A 14,753-nucleotide genomic window follows, 5' to 3' on the forward strand; every position below is an offset into this window, starting at 1 on the left:
TGATTTCCTTAGGTGCTCTGAGCTTGCCTAGTGATGACAGGACTATCAGCTATACTAGGTTACCATCACTGGATCTGTTCTGCACCCCTCATCAGAGAGGTCACACCCTCCCTCCTCTGGCCTGCTTTGCAGTCATCTTTGGGTCCTGCCTGCCCTATTTTGTAAAGTAGCCTTCTGATGCTGCTCCCTGTGGGTCTTACTTCAAGCAGGTAAGAGCCATACACCAAATGTAAAGTCTCTCTCAGAGTACAGGCTGAGAGGTATGGAATAAAGACTGCACATTTATGTGGAGGGGAGACAACAGAGTCCATGGTCTTGGACTGTCCAGCTGCCTCTATGAGCTGTAGAAGCTGTCCTGGGCACACTGGCTTCCTTCATAGCCTAGATGCACAACCTCAGCATGACAGTGGGACTTGTAGAGGGCTGTGGACAGTCTGGACAATCTACTTGAATATGTACTAATACAGCTGTGGACATAGGAGGTGCTAAGCATTGTGAAATGGCATGGAACAGCATTAAATCTAGAATGCTATTTTTGTATCCCTTTAGGTATCTCACTTGTCATTTGAAATGCACGTGGCAATCGGAAAAAGCTGAGGTGCTGAGCATGGCAATATAGCTTGAGTTTCTTTAAAGTATGTTCCTATAATTATTATATTATTATATGTATTTTCATTACAGCATTGATAGCTATTTTGAATTTCCACCTCAAATGATGAGAAGTTAATGTGAGTGCAGAATAGGAACAGACCTTTTTGACTTACACATTGATATTATTATTATATATTTATGTATTATTTGCTACCTGTGGATAAAACTGTAGTTTCTAAAATGCTGTTACCTTACCATAATTGTTCTGTCTAGGAGTTAAGTCCTGATCCTGAAAAGTGTAAAATTATTCTCTCATTCCCAAAATAAGAGCACTTGGTTCCAAAGGGAAAATTGTGAAATATGTCTTGCATAGTTTTTATCATAGAATATCCCTTTTGGAATGGATGATAGAATCACAGAATGGTTTGGGTTGACCTTAAAGATCATCTAGTTCCAACCAGGAACATGGGCAGGGACACCTTCCCCTAGACCAAAGCCCCATGCTTGAACATTTCCAGTGAGGAGCATCCACAACTTCTCTGAGCAACAAAAGGCAATAATAATGTGCATATGATTTGTTCATAGGAGTGGTACCTCAGTAGTTTTCATCATTTAGTTACAGGCCTTTCTTTAACCATATGAATAGGGGTGTCTGAATTAATCCTGTGTTTCCCATAGCGTTTATAAGACCATGCAATTCTGTGCACATTGCATTGTTTATATTTGAGCCAAGGTCTAAAAGGCAAATTAATCTGAAAAAATAAAGTAGGATGGTGGGAAGTTCCTCTCTATATTTTTGTGTATACATACATATACATTTATCTGGACGACTGTATAACCACAAAAAAAATCTGATCTGGGGATGTTACTTCCCATAAATATAGTGAGGATTTTGATGTAAATTTTTACTATTTCTTCTGTGTGGTTTGTTGTGTTTTGGGGCTTTTTTGTTTTGGTTTTTTTTTTTTTTCCTTGAGTGTCACAATTTCTGAGTAAGAGCTTGGAAAGCAAAAGTATTGCTCCTTTTATTTCTGTGCTGTGTATCTGAGAACATAGCTTGCTTATATTATAGCTGTAATGGAAACTTCATGTGCTAGAGTAAGACTGGCGAGGAAGCTGAATTACTCTTTGGAAATGATCAGTAGTGTTGACCACTAACTCCAGGTTAGTATCTGCTACTTCCAGCTGCTCTTGCTTTGTTTATTTCTTGATTGAACAATTGACATCACAGTCTGGCTTTTGCATTTATTATATCAAGAATTTTTGGAGAACAATTTGCTAATTCAGTATAAAAAGACACAGGTGGTCAGGCTTTTAGAGTTCTTAAACTGGGGTTTTTGAGGTCCTCAGACTCTCTGAGGATTTGGTAGCTGCTGCCACCATGCAGTCAAGATTTGTATGATAATGTATCCTAAACAGCACAGCCGATGAAGTGTGCTACTGCAGTACTGAGTTGTGCTGTGAGCAATACAGTTCTTATTCCTGTTTTTTACCTCTTGTTTTAGTCAGTACAATGCACAGTGAAATAATTTGTGAAACTTGGGAGCATACGTAAAAAGCATAATTGTCTGCAGAAGGAATAAATACAGTTGGATAAGTGAGACTTGCCCGAGGGAGAGAAAAGAAGCAGATGCATTCTGATGAATTAGTGAAAATTAGGCTTTTTAAATTTTCCAGCCAGTGCTGATGGTTGTAGAAGAACCCTTCAGGTTCTGCTGGCTGTAAATAATTTATATGCAGATTTTTTCTTTCTTTCTTTTTTTCCCTTTTTAAAAAAAGTGTTAAATATAAGATGTTCGTCACTTGCAATAATTGTGGCCCCTCCTATTATGGCAGTTGAAACCACTCCCTGCATAACCAAAACACGTCACTCCTCATGATTCTGAAGGTATTTTACATTTCTGTATAAGCTGTTGTGCACTGAACTGCATATCTTTCAGGCAGTACATTTGAAAAAATAGGAAAATAATTTTTTAGGAGGCAAATAAGAATGATTCAAACAACATCTTGATTTTCAGAGCTCAGAAGTACTGTAAAATCAAGCTTCAAGCACTAACTTGCTTTAATTTAAAATACTGGAAAATATAACCTAATAATTGTTTTACTGTTGATTTCTGGTTTCCAATTAAGAATCCAATACATACAGCATTTAAATTGCTGCTAAAACTATTTAAATTGTATATTTATTAATGTAAAACTTACTGATGTAGAGTTATATCAGAGTTCATATCTAATCTTTGGGTAGCTTGTAGTTTTGAGTAAATTCTAGCACAGAACTCATTGTACTTATATGTGTTTAGTTTCTGTATTTTTTTTATTTCAACTGTGCCTTCTGTTATGGCTTGGATAACTTACATTTCCCACTGGTTTGATGAAGATGATTGGTATGAAGGACAACAACGAGTAAGAATTATTTAATATTTTCTCTTTTAATTCCTTTATATTTTTCTTCTTTAATATGCTGTGCATTATATTACTAGTACCAAAATGGGAACCAATATTCCCATTGTCGTTCTAAGAAGGAGTTTTAGTAGCTTTAATGAGACCTGGAATTGTAGATAAACACATCAAAAGGAAAATTAATGTTGCCAGCTGGATAAAAGATATTGGAGGTTTGGTGGCCAAGTACTTGCATTTCTTAGGTTGCATCATAAGTAGTAATACTTTATTATGCAATGAAATAACAATCAAGTATTTAATTTGATGTATTAAGAAGAATTAAAATACTGTGCATGGAGTAAGCTACTCTAAGCAGTAATGAAGTAAAATGTATTTGGGAGATACTAATTCATCTAGGGTAATTTCCAAGTTGTACGTTGGATACTTGTATATTTTTATTAACATTTTTCTAGGAGAGGAGTTGTTACTATAGCAACATTTGCAGGATATCTTGGATTTTTTTTAGCTGCATGCCTTGGGCAAGCATGATCACCTGCTGCTTTCCTAGATTTGTGGTGGGAAGTGAATATAAGTCATTTTTTCACTCCATGAAGCTCCTTTATGTAACCATATATTTTTGTGGTTTCTATTTTTTGTTTTGGTATTATATTTCCAGCTATTGAATTAGAATGCAGGAGATGCCACTGAAACATGAGGGCCTGCAGCTCCTTTAGTTGTATTACTGTGTATTAGTTGTTAATGCCAGGTATAGGTTTGTAAGCAAAGACAGCAGATTTTAACTTTTCCACTGTTGTCATTCTATATGTCACTCATGATGTGAATGTTTCAGAATGTTCCAAATGTGTAGTTATCTTTTAACAGCTGCTCATCAGGGTGTGAAATGTGTGTCTGAAGTTTCATCTTTGCAGTTTGCCAGCAGAAAAGCAATCTTCTCGTGATTGTGGTAGCTCTGGGCTGTTATTTCAAATCCAGACTTCTTCCAGTCTTCAGACACAAGTCCACAATGTTTTTAGGACTTCTTCCGTTGTAAAGCCAGAGGTCCTGCGGTTATATTGGTTCTAGTAGTAATTTGGCTATAGGTTTTTTTGTGGAGGTTTAAAGAATCTGAATGCTAGTAGAACACTTGTTTTATTTAAAATGTTTTTTTTAAATAGGGTTCTTTTCCTAATCAGCATCTGGGCAAATAAATGCACTAATTTTAAACACTTGCTGGTTATCATTTGTTAGGAAATGTCATCTACAAGTGTTGGTTCTAAGAATCAAGCTGAGGTTTCTGTTGTTTTTGAAAAATATTGCTTAAATATGAATCTTTGTCCCACACAAGCTCTTCTTGCCCCTGGTTCTTATTCTCCAGGACCCACAGATAGTCTTTGTATCATTAATTGTACAGAAAAGCAGGAAAAACCTTTTTCATTTTTGCAGAGAAGCATGCAAACTCCCTGTGTATACTGCTTAATGGTAAACTAGCAACTAACTTGACACTTTAAGAACTACTGTATTACCTAGGTTAATTCCTGCTGGGAAGTAGGAAGGCTTTAGATCTTGTTTAGAGGAGTACATGCATAAACCTTAATTATTCTACGTTGTAATGTTATGATTAACATTGTCAGTCAACAAAGTTAACAATTCTTTAAACAAAGAATTTTTGTTTAAAGGGGGTAGCTTGTCTTATATTGAGGTATCTAGTTCTTAAGAAATTGTAACTAATATATGACACCGCCATTATATCATAGATTCATAAAGTGGTTTGGGTTGGAAGGGACCTTAAAGATCATCAAGCTCTAATCTCCCTGCTGTGGGCAGGGACACCTCCCACTAGACCATATTTCTCCAAGCCCTATGAACACTTTCTATGAGAGAGCATCCGCAACTTCCTTGGGCAAGCTATTCCAGTCTCTGACCACCCTTGCAGTAAAAAATTTCTTCCTAATGTCTAACTGATCTACCTTCTTCCAGTTTAAAGCCACTACCCCTCATCCTGTCACTACCTGCCCTTGTAAAAAATCATAGGAGAGGTGCTTCAGGCCTCTGGTCATCTTTGTGACGTTCCTCTGGACTCTAACATTTTTTTGCTATGGGTCCATTAAAATCCATAACAGCTGATCTTTGACATTATGCATATTGTGTAAGATTTCTTCTCATCTTCTGATATGATTGCCTTTTACTTTTGAGACTCTGCAGATTCAGAAGTCAATTGATACCAATACATTAAATGGATAGGTAGCATAAAATAGAGTTTAGAAAATATATTACATAAATCCTTCCAGAAACAGTTTTTGGAGATGTCATCGCTCTGTTTAGTAGATTTAATTTGTCTATTGGGTTTTAAGTTGCATGTGTACCAGAATATTTCCAATTAGCCTTTATCTCATGGGCCTGGAAATAACAGTCATGTTAAGAAATTATATTATTATTATTATCATATGCTGGCTATTTTCCACCCCCACTGGAAGATGGCACATACCACTTGTGCTTATACTCTTAGATGATAGTCCATATTGTTGAGGCATACAGAAAGAGGTTGGTTTCTGCTGTGTCTTAAAGTCATGCAGACTGGTTTTGATAATGTTTTTTAAAAAATAAATTCATTGTACATTAGCCAGGGCTTCAAACTTGTCCCATTGAACAGGGTAATGAATTTGAAACTATGGTTCACAGGTCACATTTTCATCTCCAGTGGGTTTTCATATAATCATAGAATGGTTTAGAATGGTTTTGGTTGGAAAGGGACTTAAAGATTATCCAGTTCCACACCCACTTCGTGGGCAGGGAAAGTGTCCCTCTCCATGGGATTATTTTCCCACAAAGATGGGTATATATACCCAGTGTCTTTAAAGAAGGATAACTTTTATATCACAAAAGAAAATCTTCATTATATTATCATTGAAATATTGACAAAAATACTGGTACCTGGTGACAGTAGACTTGATGAGATATAACAGTTTTATATGTCAAATATATAGGGCTGACAGCAAGCTTTCCACATTAGAAAACATGATGGACATTAGAAAAACCAGATGGACCACTATTGATAATGATATAAGCATATATGATTGATTGTGCTTGATGGTTATAAATATATGAATACCTGCAAGAACACCTCTTGATAATTAAAGGGTGCCAAGTGATACATTTAAAGAGCTATTATTATTCTATAAATATCATTGTAGTGCAAATGGGAGATACTGTGAGCAATGAATACAGTGTGTAGTGGAAGCAGAGAAAAAGGAGTTAGGTTAAAATTAAAATGGTGCCTGTCAAAGAGCTGCAGTTGCCAAGCTACTGACAGTGCTGTTCTGTGTGTGCAGTGTGGCACAATGCTCAGTCTTTTCTCCTGCATCCTTTAATGACTGCATTATTCTGTGAACATCAAGGTTTTAGTTCCTTCATCGCTCAAGTGAAGTGATTTCATTCTACAATCACAGCAAGATTTTGCATTTATGGGAGCAACAAGGTATAGGAATGAACATGGAATCTTAAGTGGTTTACAAAAAATTATACCTGTGCTAAGGTGTAGGGATTATTAGGAATTTATCTTTTAAGTTACTGATATATAGCCATGTCTGTGGGTTTTTTCCATTCAGTTGTTATTTTTAAATAATATCAACTCTGTGGTATACAGAATTTCAATTGAATGCGGCTTTTTTTCTATATTTAGCAACAAGGAAGTATTTAGCATCTTGCAGCTCATGCCAGTTGAAAAGAAGGAGGAGGTTGTCTTCCCTTCATCTCCTTGGAAACTGTGGGCATCCTTTGATAGCTTTCCCAGTGTGGTACGGTTTTTACATGCAGTTTTTTTCAGTGTATACTTCAGACTCCAATATAATTACTTGTATACCCCTTTTGAAATAAAAGGCTTTTTAATAAGGTATGAAAAATACCAATTGTATAAAAATTCAGTATGTGTGAAATCTATTTATATATTTACTCAGTTATAGTATATTTCTTGTTCTGTCATTTTACTCAGGCTATTCTAATTAATGCTGCTTTCTCCCTTTTGCTGTATGTTTGAAAGAAGTCTACAGTGCCTGACAATAAACTGCTTTAATGCACGCTACTTGAGAGATTAACAGTCAGTAAGCCACAAAATTAGTTCCTTCTAGGTATTACTGTACTGAATTTCAAAGCAAATGCTTCTTTTTAATTGAAATGTTTTTTTGTAAAAGAGCATATAACTTATTACATGGAACAAGAAATATTGACAATATTAAAATGGCAAGTACTAGTAAATAAAGTGCGAATTCCTTTCTATAATGTATCTCAGAATATTTAACAAATTTAATTTTTTTACACATGCTTAAATAGGGAAAAGCTATATGAAGAATCAAGGTTCAATAATGCTTCTTAAGCATGAATTAAATCAATGAAGTAATGATATATCACAAATCAGACATTTTTATTTGAATATCAGACTTGAATAAAACTAGTGTATTATCAAAAAAGTTGTTTTAAATTAAACTTGCGAGTGATGCATCTATTGGTGATTTCTTCAAAAGAAGTTAGTTACCTTTTATCTTTAATGTAAATGTGGAACAAAGAGAAGACGTGGTTCTGCTTCAAATATAGTATTTACTATGACATCCAGTAATGCTTAGAGACATAAATACAGAACTAGACTTAAATAATTTTATAGCCATTTTATTATAATGACTTTTGTCATGATTAATCTAGCCTGAACTCCAATTGGTGACATTTACATTTGGAAATTATTAAAATACCCTGAACTGTTCAGGTGTCCTGATTATACTATTTTATTTTATTTTTTAAAAAGCCTCCTCATTGTTAATCATCTTCACAGAATACATAAATATTAGTGCTAGAAGTGGAACAGCCTCCAAACCCAAAGCATCAGGCTGTTTTGTATGATCATGGTAATTCTAAAACCGACGTAGAGAACCTTTGTCTTTTTGTTCTAGATTTCACCACTTAGGTTTGGAGTCCTCCTTATTCTCAGCTGCTTATAATAGCATTCATCTATAGGCTAAATTTCATGTAGTCAGGAATAACTTCTCTCATGTCAAGGCAAAAATAAAGATCTACTGAATATATAGAATAGGAATTCCTTTTCTGCAGATTACTGCAGAATCCTACAAGACAAATCTCTTGTTACTCTGAATGAAAAGTTTGTGGAATTCTGTTTTAGCATCTGTAGGAGATCTTATCTTTATAATTAATTTAGCCTGTAATCAGATTGCAAATTAAACAAGATTTACTTACAGATTAAAATTTATCAGATCCAGAGCCTATTAGCTCCCATATGAGAATTTAAAAAAAAAAGATCTGTACAAACCCAGAAAAACCAATCATTACTAGGAAATAAATATTTGCACACTAATGTTTCTGAAGAAACTTTAACTTTTACTCAGTCTTACATGCAGTAAACCTACAAACTCAATCTATGATAATTGTACATCTAATTTTCTTCTACATCACCATGGCTTTTTAAGTAGTCATTATCTGTTTACTGACATACGTAGTGTTTTAACCATCATTTTACCTGGAATCAAGAGTGGAAACTAAGAGTTCTGGTTCCATGTGTTGTTCTGCATGTTAGTAGATTGTTAAGTAATCAACTGCATTAGTTTAATTTCTGAAAATGTAGCCGAAAATGGGGCCAATTGTTTCTTCATCGTGATTGGAAAAAGCCTCTGTTGCATTTCTCAGAGTCCTAAGCCCAAATATTACTGAATATGTGATTGATACTTTAACTTCACAAAAGGGCCTCTGGAATCTGTCATTTTACTAAACAGTAAATAAAACTAAGTGGCAAGATGAGAGATTTTATTTCTGTAGGACTCACATTACTCACTCACTTTACTTGTGAGTGACTCACTTTATTTCTGTAGCATGAGATGGGTTGCCAATGAACTGCAAGGTGATGTAATTTATAGAACTATTCTCTCTAGAATTTCTAATTTATTTGCTGCAGAAGTCCAAAAAGTTAATATTATTGACAGAAACAGAAAGGAAGTCTTATAGTCAAAGCACTGATCTGCAGCAGAGCTGTATCTTGTAATTTGTTTTTCTGTATATTTCTCTTCTGTTGTTGTACAGTTGTCTTTACCAAAATTTTCAGAGGCAAACATGGGTGTTTCATTTTCTTTTGACATCTAGAACTCAGTCATAACCTTTAAGCACTGTAATTACATTCAGTGACTTCTTTTACTCAGTCAGTCCCAAACCTTCAGCCTGATCCTAATCTGCTGAAGAAGCATCCAAAATGATTCTCTCCTTGTTTTTTTTGGTTGGTTGTGGTATTTTTTTGTTTGTTTTTTGGTTTTTCTACACTTTCCGAAGTGAAACAGAGAGACATAAAGTCTTAACCCTCATTCTGTCACTACTTGCCCATGTAAAAAGTCCCTTCCCAGCTTTTCTTTAAAGCTTGGTATTGCCCCAACCCAGTTGCAGGACTTTGCACTTGGCCTTGTTGAACTTCATGAGGTTGTCATGGAACCACCTCTCAAGCCTGTCAAGATCCCTCTGGATGGTGTCCCTTCCTTCCAGCATAGTGACCCCACACACAGCTTGGTGTCATCAGTGAACTTGCTGAGGGTGCACTCAGTTCCACTGCCAGTGTCTCTGACAAAGATGTTAAACAGTACTGACCCCTGAAGCACTCCACTCATCACTGGTCTCCATTTGGACATCAGGTTGTTGACCACTACACTTTGAGTGTGACCATCCAGCCCATTCTTTATCTACTGAGTGGTCCAGCCATCAAATCCAGTTTTGATGACCAGGATGTTGTGTGGGACAGCGTTTGATGCTATGCACAGGTCCAAGTAGATGACATCAGTTGCTTTCCCCTTGTCCACTGATGCTGTGACCCCATCATAAGGATTCTACTGATAGCCCAGCTGAACTCATACGTATGAAGAGGTTTCCAATCTGAGTTATCTAAATTTCCTGTGTATGGGTAGTACTTTCCAGGATGCTCACAGAGCCTTGTTTGGATTGATTTAACTTAATGCTGAAGTGGTGAATCCTTTTTGAAGCTATCTGGACCTTGTTCTGCTGTTTGGATTACTACACAGTTGCAGGCTGTGATCTACTTGTTCTTCTTTCTCAACCTCTGCTGCAGTTCCTTGACTTCTGGAGCCTTCTATAGTGATGATAAAGCCACAATTATTTCTGAAGGCTGATGAAGCAGGCATTGCATCAGCTGGCCATTGGCTTGAACCATTGGCTATCACATGATGCCTAGATTCTAATTGAAACTGATGGCCTTTTCTACTGTTCTCCTGTAAATAAATGCATCAAGACTCATTGTGAAGATTTTCTTAAATTACAGAATCACAGAATGGTTGAGATTGTAAGGCACCCCTACAGGTAATTTTTTACAACCCTCCCAGGAATTCAATTTACCAATACCTTTGCAAATGTGTGAATTCTTAATAGAGTATGTAAATGGATCACAGAAAAATGGGCAGGCTTATGGGCTCTAAGTAACATTTTAACACTGTCATGGTTCAGATGAGAGCTGGGTGGATAACGTGTATATGTTATATTTGGGAAAAAAAATATTATTCTGTTCTTTAACATTCTGTCATCTTGTCTAATGAATTTCTGTTCTAAAGGCAAAAATGTCACAAGTTAAACAAGTGGGACTTCTAGCTGCTGGATGTCAGCCATGGAACAAGGATGTATGTGCTGCTAGTGGGGACAGATTTGCCTACTGTGCTACCCTGGCTATTTATATTTATCAGGTAAGATTATTTAACACAGAAATTGCATTTTACATTGTCATCTATATCACTTTGAACCCTTTCAATAGGTTTTTCAACAATGCTTTTGGAAATATGATTGCTGCTGAGATGTCTGTGTAAAGCTCAATCTTCCTTTCAAGACAGTCTTTCCAAATTATTTTTTCTTCTTGCTATAACTAGTATTTATATTGATATAAACTTTATATTTGAAGTGGTATGTGTCAAGAATTATTCTTAAGATTTGGGCTTTCAATGCAACAAATACCTTAAATGAATGATTTGCAGTGGTAGAAGAGTGGGTTCTGAGTGAGAAAGAAAGCAATTCCCTGGTTTGATGTGAAGGTGTAGAGTAACAGCTATCTTTTGAAGTACTTAAATCGACTGTGCACAGCTGTGCATGAGGTTGTCCACCTTTCTTTGGTTTGGAACAAGTTATAATTTTCTTAACTTCTGAACTGCTCATCACTGCAGTCTTCTGAAGTTAACAGGTACTAGACATCAATATATAGCAAAAAAATAGAAATGCTGTGGCATGTGAAATTTTCAGACCGTGAAATATGTCAGGAAACAAAGGATAGACTTACTTGAACTTCATCAGTTAAACTACTAATAGGATTAAATAAACAAAATTTACCATATCATGTTTGGGTATTTGGTTTTGTTTTTTTATTTTATTTTAGATTGCACTGTGATTTAAGAAATAAGAAGGATTTTAAACTAATTTTCATGTTCTGTCTTGCTTAACCCCTTACAGATTACTAAATCATTGTTACAGTAAAGCAAAGCATTTTGTGATTGTGTTTGAGTTATTAATTGGAATATAATACTTGACAAGTAAAAAGAGGATAGGCTATGTTAATACTGGTTGCTGGTTGAATATTTAACAACAGCTTTCTTGTCCAAGTCAAATGTATGAGAATTTGATTCATTGAGATATCAGGTCCTGACAATTGTCCGTCCTCCATTAAATTAATCTTCAACACTTCAACACTTCAACCCAACAGTACTTAAAGTGAATTTTACAAAATATGTATTTCTGAAATTAATTTCACTTTTTGTTTAGCTGGATCACCGATACAATGAATTCAAGCTCCAGGCAATTATGTCTGAGCATAAGAAGACAATCACAGCCATATCTTGGTGTCCCCACAATCCTGACGTGTTTGCAAGTGCCGGTGCAGATAGTTTAGTGATTATTTGGAATGTGACTGAACAGAAAGTTGTAGCCAAGCTGGACAATACAAAAGGTATTTCAGACATTGAGATGTATTTTATCCATGCGGCTTTGTCATCCAGTAGTATCAGAAATAATTGATACAGGGTAAATAGGCAGTTTACAGGCCAGAAGTTTAACAATAGATAACACAATATTTTGTCAGATTTGTTGCAGTTCATTTTAGAAAATAATGACAGTGTGAGTATATGTGTTCTAAGCCATCTAGTAATTGGTAAAGAAAGAGGTTATTCTTTTTTTCTAAAGTACTTGACCAATTCAGGAATTTACTTTGTCATTGATTTCTTGTTGAGCAGGAAAAAAACCAAAACCATTTTCCGTTACTGTATAAAAGGGTAAACAATTGAATTTTAAACCTTGTGTGCTTTAGTGATAGCTTTATGGAAGTGAAAGCAAATGAGCATTTTTTGAAAAACATTTTTTTGTTTAACTACCCTCGTGCTTGTCTACCTGCAGTTTCTCTCAGACCTTGGAACTGCTGATTAGGAGATTGTGGTAGAAGATGAGAGCATTAAAAGTCCGTTTACCACCTGCTCCATTCAGATTAATTCCCTTCAGACAAAACCAGTAACTGAATTTCTGTTCTGTCAGTCTTTGTCATATGTCCTTGACTCCTGCATCTTCATGTAGGTGCAACCCAGGAACAGTCAGTATTTTAGGATATTCAAAGTCCAGAGGACTTCCTACTCTTTTCTTTCCAGTGCACTTAGGATACCTCTGAAAATCTTGTATATCTTGCATATCCTGCAAAGGGAATAAGTAGGGAAAAAAAACATTGATTTGATCTATTCTGACCAGTATACTGTATCAGATTATTCATTAATGTAAAAGCTGATATTTCTTTTTCAGTTAATCCTGTGTTTAAAAAACTACTTCATCAATGACTATGTGTGAAAGAAATAGTTTTATTTTAAACTTTTTAAAAGCTAATTTATTTTTAGAGTTATATATTTAAACCTCCTGTTATCGCTACTTTTATTGTCTTTGATGCTGCCATATTAAGGAGTCCAATATCTAACAGTTTTGAATTTTCAGCTTGAGCAATTTGTCTTAGTGTCATTTATTCCTTCATGTGCTAATAAATTATGAGAATAATGAGGGTTGGAGATGTTAAGGTCAAAATTCTTTAACTGGAATTCCTACAGTTAGGTTTAGGCAACTGAGTTAGAACTGTCATATGTCCTGAAGGAAGCTATCGGGAGTTCCCTTTAGCTTGCTGAGTTAGCTTTTCAGTTCCTTCCCAAATACTTTCCTATTTATCTCTAGCTTAAATTCATGTTTTCCAAAAAAAAGAAATCTTAAATTTTTCGGTATTTTGCCAGTTTATAACTTTCAAATAATGTACAGTAAAGCATAACATTGAATGGAACTGTAAGTGAATGAAAATATCAGGCTTATCCTCTTTCATATGTCTTCAACACTAATAAAATCGAGTAAAAGTATTTCAAAATACAGCACAACAAAGCAGCCTTAAAATAATTTGGGAAATAATTCTACTTCCTGCCTATTTATGTGTGTAGTTTACTTTTACACCATCAGATGCTCATGCAGTTTTCTAAATTTCAGTCTTATCATTTTTAAGTAGAAGAATAATTATTTCTACACCTTTTGAAGACAATTAGTGATACTGGCTCAAGCAGTAATGCACTGGATTTCTTGTAATGGTTCTTATAAAATTTACTTGTATGTTTCAGGAATTCCTGCATCACTTAGCTGGTGCTGGAATGCAGGTGATGCAGTTGCATTTGTGTCCCACAGAGGTCCGTTGTACATTTGGACTATCTCAGGACCTGACAGCGGGGTAACTGTCCACAGAGAAGCACATAGTTTCTTGTCAGATATCAGTCTGTTTAGATGGCATCCGAGAAAAAAAGGAAAAGTAGTATTTGGACATACTGATGGAAGCCTATCTATTTTTCAGCCAGGTAACAACTGATACAAGTCATTGTGCATTTCGGTTGTTTAGGTTTTATAACATATGCAAATATATAAAACTTAGTCTTAGTTCATAGTATTCGTGCTTCTTATATCACAAAAATTTGTTTCCTTAGATAAAGAGCACAGAGCATTTTCTTTGTATCTTCTCCCTTTTGAAACCAAGTAACACTCCAATGTCAAAATGTGTACCATGACTTGTTATTGGACCAGAACTTAGTTTGTCACCAGGTAAAATCCATTTAAAAAGAAAAAAATTATTCCTTATTTTTAAAGGTTTCAGTCCTTTTGTAGGGTAAGTAAATACTATCCCACAGAATACTACAGAATATAGTGAATATCCACTTGTGAGTAGATACCTTGTGAATATCCACAAGTTCCTGCATACTGCTGGGAAGTTCAGTGTGACTGACTCCTTGAAGGGTCAAGTCTTTCTATTTAGGTGTGTCACTGCCACATAATAAGTGGATAACAAAAATTACTTTTCATTATTGTTATCTACCTGTTTTTCTTCTCTTTTGGATGCATTTTCTTTTCACTAACTCCAGAATGTCCATTAATGTAGCAGAACATTTAGGGGGAAGGAAAAACATGCAATGATTTAAGATTGGTACCCTATTTTTAAAGAAATACAGTGGAGTCATGTAGATCCAAGTGTCCTATATTAGTTTACCTTCCTTTTGTTCTCAAAATAAACATAGCTTACTTGAATGCCCTGTGACTCAACTGCATGATTCACAGGGCTGATGTGGGGTTTTTATGCAATATAAAAGTTGAAGACTTAGGGTTTCCATGAGCTTTGCTTCCAGACTTTTGTGAAGCACAGGTAAAATTGAATAGCTTCTAGGTATCTGTATCCCCCAATCAGTTGTTTGTGGGTTTTTGGG

At 35.3% G+C, this 14,753-nt stretch overlaps 1 protein-coding gene across 4 annotated transcripts in view; it reads left to right on the forward strand.

The window, feature by feature from the left end:
- WDR17 (WD repeat domain 17) overlaps positions 1-14,753 on the forward strand; it is a 49,901-nt gene that overhangs the window by 6,482 nt on the left and 28,666 nt on the right. For 2 of the 4 annotated variants that reach the window (XM_071743211.1, XM_071743209.1), the window contains exons 2-4: positions 10,569-10,697; positions 11,761-11,944; positions 13,626-13,856. In XM_071743211.1, the coding sequence (XP_071599312.1) occupies positions 10,575-10,697; positions 11,761-11,944; positions 13,626-13,856 (538 nt within the window). In that variant the 5' untranslated portion in view covers positions 10,569-10,574. Of the gene's footprint in view, positions 1-2,493; positions 2,995-10,568; positions 10,698-11,760; positions 11,945-13,625; positions 13,857-14,753 lie in introns of those variants that run through there. The other 2 variants (XM_071743208.1, XM_071743210.1) reach the window with 2 other exon arrangements.

This window comes from Heliangelus exortis, chromosome 4, assembly GCF_036169615.1.
Source record: "Heliangelus exortis chromosome 4, bHelExo1.hap1, whole genome shotgun sequence".
NCBI classification, from domain to species: domain Eukaryota; kingdom Metazoa; phylum Chordata; class Aves; order Apodiformes; family Trochilidae; genus Heliangelus; species Heliangelus exortis.